At 41.3% G+C, this 13,120-nt stretch overlaps 1 protein-coding gene across 5 annotated transcripts in view; it reads left to right on the top strand.

The window, feature by feature from the left end:
• LOC109916988 (solute carrier family 12 member 7-like) overlaps positions 1 to 13,120 on the top strand; it is a 221,865-nt gene that overhangs the window by 175,926 nt on the left and 32,819 nt on the right. For all 5 annotated transcript variants that reach the window (XM_048607652.1, XM_048607663.1, XM_048607659.1 and 2 more), the window contains exons 10-17: positions 1,130 to 1,228; positions 2,369 to 2,426; positions 3,591 to 3,765; positions 5,106 to 5,224; positions 6,955 to 7,053; positions 8,199 to 8,318; positions 8,442 to 8,546; positions 10,786 to 10,954. In XM_048607652.1, coding sequence (XP_048463609.1) covers positions 1,130 to 1,228; positions 2,369 to 2,426; positions 3,591 to 3,765; positions 5,106 to 5,224; positions 6,955 to 7,053; positions 8,199 to 8,318; positions 8,442 to 8,546; positions 10,786 to 10,954 — 944 coding nt within the window. The remainder of the gene's footprint in view (positions 1 to 1,129; positions 1,229 to 2,368; positions 2,427 to 3,590; positions 3,766 to 5,105; positions 5,225 to 6,954; positions 7,054 to 8,198; positions 8,319 to 8,441; positions 8,547 to 10,785; positions 10,955 to 13,120) is intronic.

A 13,120-nucleotide genomic window follows, 5' to 3' on the forward strand; every position in this document is an offset into this window, starting at 1 on the left:
AGAACCTGGAGAATCAAGGCTGAGAAACAATATGATAGTTAACAAAATGATCTGCCCAATAATGCTCATGGAGAGGGACCAAATCATTGCTTTTTCAGTCTTTGCCTTAACGTCTAACATCAATACTTCTGTCCTGTCTGCATCTGTGTGTTGTCGGGGTGTTTATCAACGAGATTAGTGTTGTAACTATTGGGATAACTTAATCTATTGGAAAACTTAACGGAATAATAGATACAGTAACTATTGCTTATTAACTGTTTCATTGCAGTAACATTCCATAAAACCACCCTAGGCAAAAGGCAACTTCAGAAAACGGATTACCTCATACAGGAGTTGCACGGGAGACTGAGAACTGCCAGCTTTTGGCTGTAACAGAGAGAGATAAAATGGCGTTCTCTTCTTCAATCCCCCAACAGCAACTGCTGAAAGCTAAACTAAAGATCCTGGTTCTGTGGGAATTTAACCACACCTGTTTAGGCTGCCTCTATTGTTCCAATCTTTTTAAAAAATAAACAGGGTCTTGCAACTATTTATTCTATTGGTTCTTCTAGACTGCTCATCCTCTCCGTCTTAAAACCTCTCTTCAAAAAAAATCGGAACAAGATAACCTCTCAAAGACATTGAATCATCACACTTGAAAATCTGGCAGATCTTCAAGACCTTTCCCAGGTGTCTGTAACAATCTAGATTTTTCTACCATCCCCCCGCCCCCCGCCGGATTACTGGTGCTCCGAGCAGAATGAGGATTTCTACTGGCATCTTTCTCCATTCACCAAAGTCTGCACCCAGAATTATGCTGAGCTGAATGTGTCCCCATTGAGTCCTTACTCCATAATTGTGGTAAATGCCAAAGGAAATCACTGAGAGTCGTATGCCCATGCTCCTTTCGGAGGGCTGCATTTTCATGTCTTTGGACTTTTACTTACAAGCTGAACCTAACAGTTGAATCTATAAGTTGAATTCTACAGATACTTGAACAGAACAGTAAAAATATATTGGCAGAATGTTTTGTGAGATTAAAGGCCACAAGTATTGAAATATAGTTGTGAAACAGCAAGGATGAGAGCTTGTATACCTTCAACGAATAACACACTCGATTCTGACTAAAGTTCTTTTATCCTTCAAACAGGCATCATGGCTGGTTCAAATAGATCTGGAGACTTGAAGGATGCTCAGAGATCCATCCCTACGGGAACACTGTTAGCAATTATTACAACCTCTTTCATTTGTATCCTTTACACTGGGAAATCCTCACATTAATTTGAATCTGCAATATTTAAAAGTACTGGACATTTCAAAATGTTCTGGGGATCCAGGGCCCTGTTTGCCAAGCCATGGGATAGGTAAAACAGTTCATGAATTTGGAATTCAGTAGATCTGATAATTGGTGGAATGAAGCCTAAACCATCAATGAACATTTGTGTAAAAATCCGACTATCTGAAGCCCTTTGAGGCTTGGAGATCACCAGTGTCACCAACCATCCATGTGAATCATGCCCCATGCTAATGACCTCCGGATCATTTGAGTAAGCAATAAATATTACCATTGTAGCTGACATCCCAGGAATGCCTTTTCTCAAAAAAAATTTCAAAAATGAAAACCCTAATCCAGAGACCCAGGTAATGTTCTGGGGACGCAGGTTCGAATCCCACCACGGCAGATGGTGGAATTTGAATTCAGTAAATATCTGGAATTAAGCATCTAATGATGACGATGAATTAGTTGTCGGTTGTCAGTAAAAACCCATCTGGTTCACTTAGGTCTGTTAGGGAAGGAAACTGGCATCCTTGTGTGGTCTGGCGTACATGTGACTCCAGATGCCAGCAATGTGGTTGATTTTTAACTGCCCTGTGGGCAATTAGAGATGGGTAATAAATGTTGGTCTCACCAGTGATGCCACCCGCATCCCATGAGTGAATAAATAGGATAGTTTCCACAAGTTGAGCTAAAATGTTGAAAATGGAGCCCTGTTGCATTCTCTTCAGTTAGCTCAATGAAAAACAAGGCAATGAAAACAAACTACGACATTAATTTTAATTCTTTGCTCATGCCACAGGGTAATGTGCTCCATCTCTTGATCCTTAGTCAGACCAACTGAATGTTCATCTCGGAGCAAAGTGGCCCCAGTATCCTCCCTCCTGTCACCACATCCTCAAAATAAAATGCAGAGATGATATACAATCCATCATAGAATGGTCATCACTGAAGAGTTGATGACTCATTAAAATTTCAAGCAGAGGATATTGCTGCAAGAGTACTTTTTGGTTACCACAGCTTATTTTCTAACCAGTATATGTAAAATAACTAAATTGGGTAACATTGTTTTTTTTTCTCAAAAATGTTAATTTCCTTGATAATCAACAACAGACTTGTCATCCATTATCTTATTTGGTGCTTGCATTGAAGGTGTGCTCTTAAGGGACAAGTAAGCAATTAACATATTTATGGTATTGTATTGAACAATTGCATGTCTGTTTTTGCTGAACTTTTATGACTATCATTATATGATAACATATTTTAAGCTATCAGAAACATCAGTCCTTGCACACAAATCACGGTATGTCAAAGACCAATTAAAATGTGCTTTTAATGAGAATCAAATGTTCTTCAGCCGTAATCAAGTTCTACTTTTAATAATAAACATTGATAACAATATCTTTTCCTATTTCTTTGCCAACCCACTGTCTTGGGTCCCTTTTTTTTTATAACCTGTTGTATCACTTATTTCCTGGTCTATCTGAACCCAGAGTTAATTTCACTTGTGTTGCTGTCTATATCCTCTGAGCATTATGCTACATAGTAGGCAGTTAGTGTGATTTATCTGGGGCTGAATGGTTTGCCTGTAGAATTGCCCATCCTGTAATGAAGAAGGGACAATACATTCTGTGTGTTTAACAGGTGACTCATGGGGGAGAGTGTTATCTCCTAAGTAAGCATAAAGTGTTCACTTGCTTTCTTCTTGGAATTTATATTTGTTAAAGTATTTCATTGCAATTTTTATGCTAATCTGATCCCTTTTTATATTTCAGTCCAAGGGTTCTTGCAGCTCTATTATTCAATTATAGATAGTCCATTGCAAGTTTGCAAAACATTTGGACCTCCTGTTTAAAAAAGGATAGATATACGGACTAGACATTTGAGAGCAATTAAGGGTCTCGTTTAGTTCAATATTAATTGTCAAATGGTACAATGGGAATTTATTAAGCTGATGACATGATGCATTGTTTTTGAAGCCATAAAGCTGGTTCAGTGCAGAATAGCTCAGACTTTCTTAAATTGGTCTTGTAACTTTCTAACACAAATGATTAGATTAGATCTTTATCTTTCAGCTATGTTGTTGAGTCAACAATTGACATCTACCAGCAACCAAGCTATAAGAATAGGTTGACTTATTATGTCATGAATTCTGTTTCTGCTAAAGAACAACACAATGAAATATCATGAGCTGACCTGGTTCACTGCTGATGTGTTGTTCTAAGCTTAAATGTTAGTTAGTGCAGCTAGCATTTGATGTTCTAAAAATAAACAGTTGTTCTGCAATGAATTTTGTTCTTTGCCTTTTGAAAGATTTTTGGTTCTCTCTTCCCAGGTTTGGCGAGTCTGTAAATGGCAACCTTGTCATTGGGACTCTGGCTTGGCCATCTCCCTGGGTTATTGTGATTGGTTCTTTTTTTTCAACGTGTGGTGCTGGCCTCCAGAGTCTAACTGGGGCTCCTCGGCTAATGCAGGCCATTGCAAGGGACGGGATTGTTCCTTTCCTACGGGTAGGTGCAGACAAGTTACGTTAAATGCAATTGACAAGATGTCAATGAAACTGAAAAATGTCATGACCTTGCAGAATGTGTGTGAAGGGCAAATTAATTTCAATAGGTGCACTGCACTTCCTTGGAAGGAGTAAGGACAGCATGTATACTCCTTGGAAGACTACTCTAAATGGGCTGCTTGACTAGTCTACCATGAGTAGTGCATTAACTTTGCACCAGGTTTTCTGGCACCAGGTTTTCTGGTGTTTGGCAACTCCGTGCAGAATGCCACTCCTGCCTTCCATCTTGTAAAAGAAGGGAGCTCTGCATTTCTGAGAGGAGATTCTGATCACTGCTCGCTCAGGATGCGGAGGTATGCTTCCATTCTGACATTTCTTTCGTTGCCCAGAACTGTCGGAGGAAGGTAAACCACGCCTCGAGCCAATTTGACAGCTGCTGTCAAAGGATAATTCGATAAGGTAATTGTGCTGTTCAAGCTGCTGAGAGGGTAGGGTGCCAGGAGGAGGGGAGGGGGGAAGTGGGGGGGGTGCAGGATGCCAGATTGGTAGAGCCATGTTACTAACCAGGTATGGTGCCAACTGGGGAGGAGGTATGGTCCAGGTATGTAGGATGCCAACTGGGGATTATATACAGGATGCCAATTAAGTAAGGTGATAATTGGGATGGGTGTAGGGTGCAAGGGGACAGCTAAGTGTTTAGGGTAGGTCAGGATGGGTTGGATAAATTGGGTCCACAGGTGTCAGTTTGCTTGGGGGTGGTGTGGCAGAGGGAAGAGAAGAGAAGAGGTGGTGAGTCTTTACCTGGTTCCTCTGCGGGTCTTGTCTCTGGGCCTGGGTTTTTAAGGGGTCTGTGGGACCTGTTTAATAGTTAGTTAGGGTTTAGCCTATGTGTTCAATAGTCTCAACTTCTCCTGACTGTTTGTTTGTTTTTACTCGATTCCACGGGAACTATCTAAAGTCTTCGATAGCTATGGAGACTTTTGGGGAGTTCCAGGCATAATGGAATTGCTCGGTGGAAAATTCAATTTCCCGGACAATTCCTTTGTAGTCTGCTACGATGAGTATTCCGCAGGGTCCTCATGTACAACTCCTATCTGTGGTCACAAAATGACTGGCCGGTGAAAGGCGTGTCTCTCTATACCTGTGCTGCCTGCTGTGGAGTATATTGCCTATATTCTTATATTCTCATATATTCTCATTGTGTTACTGGATGCCCCTAATGGCTCAACTATGGCGGGTATGGGTTTTTTTTGGTCTGATGTGCTGTGCTCCTTCTCGATGCAAACGTAGTTATATCGATAAATACAATTTATACATAAAATTCCCTACTTTTAAAAACAGGTTTTCGGTCATGGAAAGGCAAATGGTGAACCAACATGGGCACTCCTCCTCACAGCTGGTATTTGTGAGATTGGCATTTTGATTGCTTCCCTTGACAGTGTAGCTCCCATTCTTTCCATGTAAGTATTAAATTATTATCCATCCTCTCTCCCCAGTCAATTTTTTAACATGAGGGAGACTCTGCGTGTTTCTTTTGATTTCATGCCCTAACCAGAGTTAGGGTTTAGAACATAAGAACATAAGAACTAGGAGCAGGAGTAGGCCATCTGGCTCCTCGAGCCTGCCCCGCCATTTAATAAGATCATGGCTGATCTTTTTGAGACTCAGCTCCACTTACCCGTCCACTGACCGTAACCCTTAATTCCTTTACTGTTCACAAATTTATCTAGCCTTGCCTTAAAAACATTCAGTGAGTTAGCTTCAACTGCTTCACTGGGCAGGGAATTTCACAGATTCACAACCCTTTGGGTGAAGAGGTTCCTCCTGACCTCAGTCCTACATCTGCTTCCCTTTATTTTGAGGCGATGCCCTCTAGTCCTAGTTTCACCTGCTAGCGGAAACAACGTCCCTGCCTCCACTTTATCTAATTAATAGATGGCCACATATCCTAAGACAGTGGCATTAGTTTTCTGAGATCTCGAGAGAACTGCCTAACGGGGGCATTGAAGGGGACAAAGCAAAAAGCAGTCATGACTGTTATATGTGCATCTTTGTCTTCACTATCTTGCTTCCTGAGTGTCTCAGCAATTGACATATAACAGTTGACATTCCCATAGTGCCTTCAACATAAAAACATCAAAGTGCTTCCTGGTTTGTTGTTGTTAAAATGGTCTGATGAGGAGGGATCAATTTGGAATGATGCAAGCAGGAACAGAAAGCTTAATTGAACGGACAGAAAGCTTTGAGGAAGAGAGGCAGGAGGTGAAGTCGAGACTTTTGAGGGACAGAAAGTAGGATTTCTGCGCATTGAGGTTCAAATGCCAATAGGGAGAGGGATTGGGCAAAAGATGATGCACGTAAGGGCAATGTTAGAGACACGTTTGTTTGGAGAGAGTAGGTATACTGGTAATCTGCTGATTAGACAGGACAAATACAAAGATAAAGAGGCAAATGTTTACACTATGTTTGAAATGCCAATAAGGCTGGTTTGATCAAACATGGGAAATAAAAACTGGCTATACCTGAGTCTACAGCCGTACAAACTCGGCAGTGAACAGCACAGGAATGGTGATACTGTCAAAGCATTATTGTTGATGCAGTCTAAACTTGTCAAGAGTAGGCAATTTCTTTGACAACATTATGTTGCATTATTGACTGGTAACATTTGCAATTAATTAGTAGAGAAATAAAGGATTGCAAATCGTGGACCAAAGAATAATTGATCAAACTAACTGGTAAAACATTGTAATGGGATTTTTTTTTTTAAACTGCTTCATTCTGCATCAAGGATGATGTGATCATCTATCAGGCCAAAATCTGCAGACAAAATAAAACTTCATAGTAGGTGAACTCAAAAATGTGAGCTTAAGGCAGTTCATTGATGAAGCATTCATTTTTTCAGAATTCAGCAACACAAAGTTCTTGTTTGACCTAAAGTGTTGGAAAATGGGGAGGCATCTGTTGTCAGCTATCCAATTCACATGGTTACGTTGGGAGATGGTGGATCCTGCTCCAGTTTTATAATGAGAACAGATTTAAAATGGGGCCTAACTCATTTAGGATAAAAATGCAACAAAAGAGCCGAAAAATCTAGTACTTATCAGAATTATAAGGGCAGTAGCACAGCATTGTTTGTACCATTTTAAACATAATATTATAATCCATATTTGTTTTTCCTCTTCTCCCTTAGGTTCTTCCTGATGTGTTATATGTTTGTGAACTTGGCATGCGCACTGCAAACACTCCTGAAAACACCTAATTGGAGGCCACGATTTACATACTACCACTGGTATGGCAGAAGACCCACAAACAACAAGAACAATCACTGAAGGATCCCTTTAGTTTGTGGAGTGCAGCAAGCTCCAGTTGTCATTCACTGTACTATGTGACTAGTGAATTATTTGAAACCATTCTAGTGAAGAGGCTCTTGAAGCCCCATTAACTAGGGCCACCAGCACTAATTGTGGAAAGCTGGCTTGAACTGCTTCTAATACAGTCCTTCGTGCAGTCAAAGCTCTTTCAGAATTAGGTGTGAAATGTTAGTGATAGAATAGCTAGCCTGGACTAATTGTGCTGATCTCCATTTACCCATTTTTGTTTTAACTGTGGGACGTGGGCATTATTGGCTGGCTAACATCTCTTGCCCATTCCTAGTTGCCTTTGTGAAGGTGGTAGTGAACTGCCTTCACAAACTATTGCAGTTCGCATGCTGTAGGTTGACCTGCAATGCCCTTAGAGAGGGAATTCCAGGATTTTGACCCAGTGACAGTGAATGATACACTTCCAAGTCAGGATGGTAAGCGGCTTGGAGGGGAACTTTCAGGTGGTGGCGTTTCCATGTATTTGCTGCCCTAGTCCTTTGAAATGTCACATTTCTTAATTTGATTTATGTAGAGTCAGCGTGACCTCACGAAGGGGAAATAGTGCCTGACAAGGTTATTTTAATTCTTTGGGGAGGTAACAAGCAAGATAAATAGAGGAGAAACAGTTTATGTGGTATGCAGCGGTTTAGTTTTAAATGAAAACAGAAAATGCTGGAGAGGCTTACCAAGGCTAGCAGCACCTGTGGAGAGAGAAATAATTAATGTTTTGAGTCTGGTGACCCTTCAGAAGCCTTCCTCTTGATTTTAAAAGCTTGCTGTACAGTTTTTGAGCTACATTTTGGTGGGATTGATTTGTGGGATGGACCCTGTTCATTTTTACTGGCGAAACTGGTGATGGAAATACCTCTTCCTTTAGTTACAGCAGCCTGAACTTGTACCATGCCCCTTAGCCATTACTGGATACGATCATGAATATTTGCTGTAAACAGGGAAGGGAGATACAGTGACTTCAAATGTACATGAACTTGGCTCTAAGCCTAGTGTAGGGGATTCTGAAAGCATCTGAAAATGTTTTGATTTCAGTAACTTACTATAAGCATTCCAATTCTAGGACTTTGTCCTTCCTGGGAATGAGCTTATGCCTTGCCTTGATGTTCATCTGTTCCTGGTATTATGCGCTGGTTGCCATGGTAATAGCAGGATGTATCTACAAGTATATTGAATATCGAGGGTAAGGTAGTTGCTATCTATCTTTTAATATGAATGAGCTCTTTATGTGGTTTAATGTCTATTACATTGTTTCTGCCTGTATTTTGTTTTTGAAAAATCATTTTATTAACTTTTTTTTTATCAGGGCTGAGAAAGAATGGGGTGATGGCATCAGGGGGCTGTCGCTAAATGCTGCTCGATATGCTTTGCTGCGATTGGAGGACGGTCCACCTCACACCAAGAACTGGAGGTAAAATCACATCTAGGCTCTGTCGATGGTAATTGAAATTTCTTAAGGCTGTTCAGAGTTACTTCCCTAGAAAGGAGCTTTCAGTCTCCGGGACAGCATCTTGATCCATTTTTTTGTTTTTTTTTGATGTGTTGGTTTCATTTTCTCAGTGACTTGAACCTTGTGCTTATCATGTTGAGGGACGTTGCAGCTGAACATCAAAGTCTTTTTCACTTGGTATTGACATTAAAGACACTGTCATGTGCTTCATGTGTAGCAGTGCTCCCAGAATTCTGCTGGAAGGTTACGCCAACCAAATTCAACCAGAACGACCCAATTGCTTCCTCCTCATGCCATAACATTTGGAGTGGGGAAACAAAATTTGGCCCTATTTACAGTAAACTAGAAAGATTTTGAGTTGAATGACACCATCCTTTTTAACCCAGCGTGCAAAAAAGAAAATTAGGCAAAGTCAGTGCATTAGCTTAACCAAAAGGGTTCCACTCTTTCCAAATAATTACATGCTTAAAATCCAGATTTTTATTTGAAACTGACCACTGAACTGATCAATGAGACGAGCTGCCATAAGGCAGGGCGTTCAAATGTAGAAGCATGATTGGCTGCAGTGCGTTTGATTTTGGAGATAACTTTTTGTAGTGCTTTTGATTTAGTCATTTACAATTCTGTCAAAACGATCGTGACAAAAAGTGCATGTTAAACAGATAAAAATTATGGGGTGGTTTTATGTCTTTTACGAAGAACAAGCCTTTGTGAGGTGCTGTTCCTCTTGTTTTTGCATTGCGAATTGGCCACTGGAGGGGTTGTTTGCCTCATTGATGTAAAATACCACTGCACAGAGTGGAGATACAAGCCAAGCAGTCTCATCAAACTGGTTGCAGACAGCATGTTGCCATTCAGTTGTTACTACAGGTGGGTTAAAGGCCACAAAGGGAATGAAATCGGTGGTCTATGGCATACCCCAGAGAAAAGTTAACTTTTTTTTTTGTGAGGGACAACTTAAAAAAGTTGCTTGCCAGTACAGAACATGAGTACTCTTGATGAAAGAGACATGTTATCAAACCAGCAGCTTCCATGTCCTTACCCCAAACCCCTCAGACCAGACCTTGTCATTTACATGGGTTGCTATCTCAAACAATCCAATGTCAGCAAATAATGGTCCCCATCAGCAGCTATCGATTCTCACAGGCTGACCTTTACCCATTTCTTTCTGTCAAATGTTTTTCTCTCTTTCTGGCCTCTACACCTACTGTTTAGTCCTTTCCACTCCTCCCACCTACCTTTAGCATATATACCAACCTTTTCCTAGATACAATCCGGTCCTAGAAATGTACAGAAACAGACCTTCAATCCAACTTGTCCATGTCAACCAGATATCCTAAATTAATCTGGTCCCATTTGCCAGTATTTGGCCCAAATCCCTCTTAATCCTCCCTTTTCAAATACCATCCAAATGCCTTTTAAATGTTGTAATCGTACCAGCTTCCACCACTTCCTCTGGCAGCTCATTCCATACACGCACCACCCTCTGTGTGAAAAAATTGCCCCTTAGGTCCCTTTTCAATCTTTCCCCTCTCACTTTAAACCTATGCTGTCTAGTTTTGGGAAAAAGACCTTGGCTATTCACCCATCCATGACTCTCGTGATTTTGTAAACTTCTATTAAGTCATCCATCAGTCTCTGACATTTCTGAGGAAGGGTCACTGGACCTAAAGCATTAATTCTGCTTTCTCTCCACAGATGCTGCCAGATCTGCTAAATTTTTCCAACAATTTCTGCTTTAGTTTCTGATTTCCAGCATCTGCAGTTCTTTGGCACCATGCAAAAGAAAAACCAAAGCTTTTTGGTTTGAACTCATTAAGTCTGATGCAAGAATACAGAATTTCAAAGGGAGTAACAATTTATACTGCATGAGAAAAGGGTGGTGCTAATTGTTTCCAGTTGTGGCATTGCTGTGGAGAATGCTTCAGAGTGTAATTGACCCTTTTACTTTTCTAAATTAAATCAAAAGTGCCAATGGCTGGACAGCATCTTTTTGCCTGCAGAGGATAGGTCTCTGCAGATGAACATACGTAACCCCTCGCAAGTTGTGACATTTGCATTGACTTATTGAGTGCAAGACAAGAAGCTTTGGCACGACCTTAGAAAAAATATTTTGCAGATCACAAAATGACTCGGCATTTTGACCAAACACCTGCTTTTATTTTTTCCCATCTCACGCGCTCTCTGCCTTCCAATTCAGGCCTCAACTGTTGATATTGCTGAACCTGGATCCAGAACAGAATGTGAAGCACCCTCGGCTCCTATCACTCACCACACAGCTTAAGGCTGGCAAGGGATTGACCATTGTTGGCTCAGTGTTGGAAGGCACCTTTCTGGAGAGGCACACTGATGTACAAAATGCTGAGCAGGTATTACTCTGACCATTGATGTCCAGCAAGTATTGTGTTTGAGTTGATGTGATTGGAAATAACTTTAGTTACAGCACAACTTAGTCAATAAAAGATAAGAAATTACAGATGGACGTGCACTTGAAGCGGATTCAACTGTAACTGTTCAAAAGAAACTTGAATGTTTAGGTCGAGAGGAAAACGTTGCAGGATGATTAGGGAAAGAACGGGGAACTGAGATTCTTTTGCTGCGTGCATTGAAAGAATTAGCGCAGGCACAATGGGCCGAATAGTTTGGTTCTATGTTTTGTCATTAAATGATTCCTTTGTAACACTGAGATCGTTTGCCAGGAGTAAAATTGCATATTTTGAGGCTGTTCCCATTATTGCTTTATCAGGGCAGCAAAGTGGTTAGCACTGCCGCCTCACAGCGTCACGGACCCAGGTTCAATTCTACCCTCAGGTGAATGTGCAAGCTCTGGGTTTCCTTTTGGGTGCTTTGACTTCCTCCCTCAGTCCAAAGACGTGCAGGTTACATGGATTGGCCGTGCTAATTCGGGGATGTGTAGATTAGGTGGATTAACCATGGGATGTGCAGAGACAGGTTAGAGGGGGTGGGTATGAGTGGGGTCTTCTTTGGAGGGTTAATGTGGACTTAGAATTCCCATTTGGCCTATGATTCTGGTTCCAAACACCTAGTGTTTTCACAATGATGGGTGCATCATTTAACTAGACTGGAAGATTGACTCAACTGTTTAATGAATCTGTGACTGAGAGCATTTCCCATTGACTATTCATCGCCATTCAGTGGGCTGTAAAATAAACTGTCCAAGTTGACCCAAATTGGGCTGCCGTGTGATTAGAGTTACAAACTTAGTCTTTCTGCCTGATAGTGCATCTTAGATTTGTAAAATTGATTTGCATTCACCAAACTAACAATTTAATATAACGTGGAAAGGACAGTGCTGGGAACGGAGTTGTTTGAGTATCACAGAGCTTGATCAATATGGAGTTCAAGTGATGATGAGCCTGGAATATTTAAGCCCACAAACTAAATACTTCCCCCTCCCACCCACCCACAACAAAACAAGTGGGAGTTGAAAGAGGCCTTTTCAGTATCTTCTTGGGCATGCAGTGTCTTTATTGAACTAATTCCCCCCCTGCCATCTGACATTAGACTAGCAATTGACCTTTGGATACTAATGTACTGCTCAATTACCTGATGCTTTCAAAGTGTTCTTTTACCGGATGGCTTAACATGACATGGTGAGGGATATTTATTAGATGATAAAGAATACTCCTATTCCCAAAGAATGAATTGTTGTAGGAGTCTGTTAGAGTGAATCATAAGAGATTTGAGCTTCATGCTTTCTGTGCCTGATGTGATTATCTGGTATGTGGGGCAAGTGTCAAATGATGCTTCTCTTCACAGCACTGTTTGCTATGGGGAAGTGTTGGTTGTGCTGAATTAGGGGCTGGCTTTAAGGTTTTACGTCGCATGTGAAATTAAATGGTGGGACACTGAAGGTTTTGAAAAACTATGGCTGCTTCAGTTTATGAAGAGAAAGTGTGAGAACTTATTGGTTTCTTCTTCTTCCTCTTAGTGGAGGTAAGGGAGCTGCTTTCAGGCTTCAGTCATGCAGCCCCTCAATTGGCCTGTGACCAGTGGTCAAGTGACTGTGTCTATTTGTTTTCTCCTTTCCCAGGCAGTGGGGCTTTGGTAGACCTGAAATTCTGAACGCCTGAGTGGAGGAACTGAGCTGGTGTCCCTCAGTTTAGTGGTGGTTAGAATCTGTCACCAACGTGCTCCTGTTAATATCATCTGGGTGTTCAACATCATAAAAGGTGCAGCATTCTCAGCTAGCACGGCTCACAGCCAAATGGAGTCTGTAAGCATTTGGCCCTCCTGATAAGGGGAGGCAATGGCCTAGTGGTATTAGTGCTGGACTGTTAATCCAGAGACCCAGATATTGTTCTGGGGACCTGGGTTCAAATCCTGGTGGAATTTGAATTCAATAAATATCTGTAATTAACAGCCTAACGATGGCCATGAATCCATTGTCAATTTGTCAGGAAAAACCCATCTGGTTCACTAGTGTCCTTTAGGGAGGAAACTGCCATCCTACGCTCGGTTCGCAACAAACAACTGCACCTCCCAGTCGCGAACCATTTCAACTCCCCCTCCCA

This window comes from Rhincodon typus, chromosome 2, assembly GCF_021869965.1.
Source record: "Rhincodon typus isolate 14 chromosome 2, sRhiTyp1.1, whole genome shotgun sequence".
NCBI classification, from domain to species: domain Eukaryota; kingdom Metazoa; phylum Chordata; class Chondrichthyes; order Orectolobiformes; family Rhincodontidae; genus Rhincodon; species Rhincodon typus.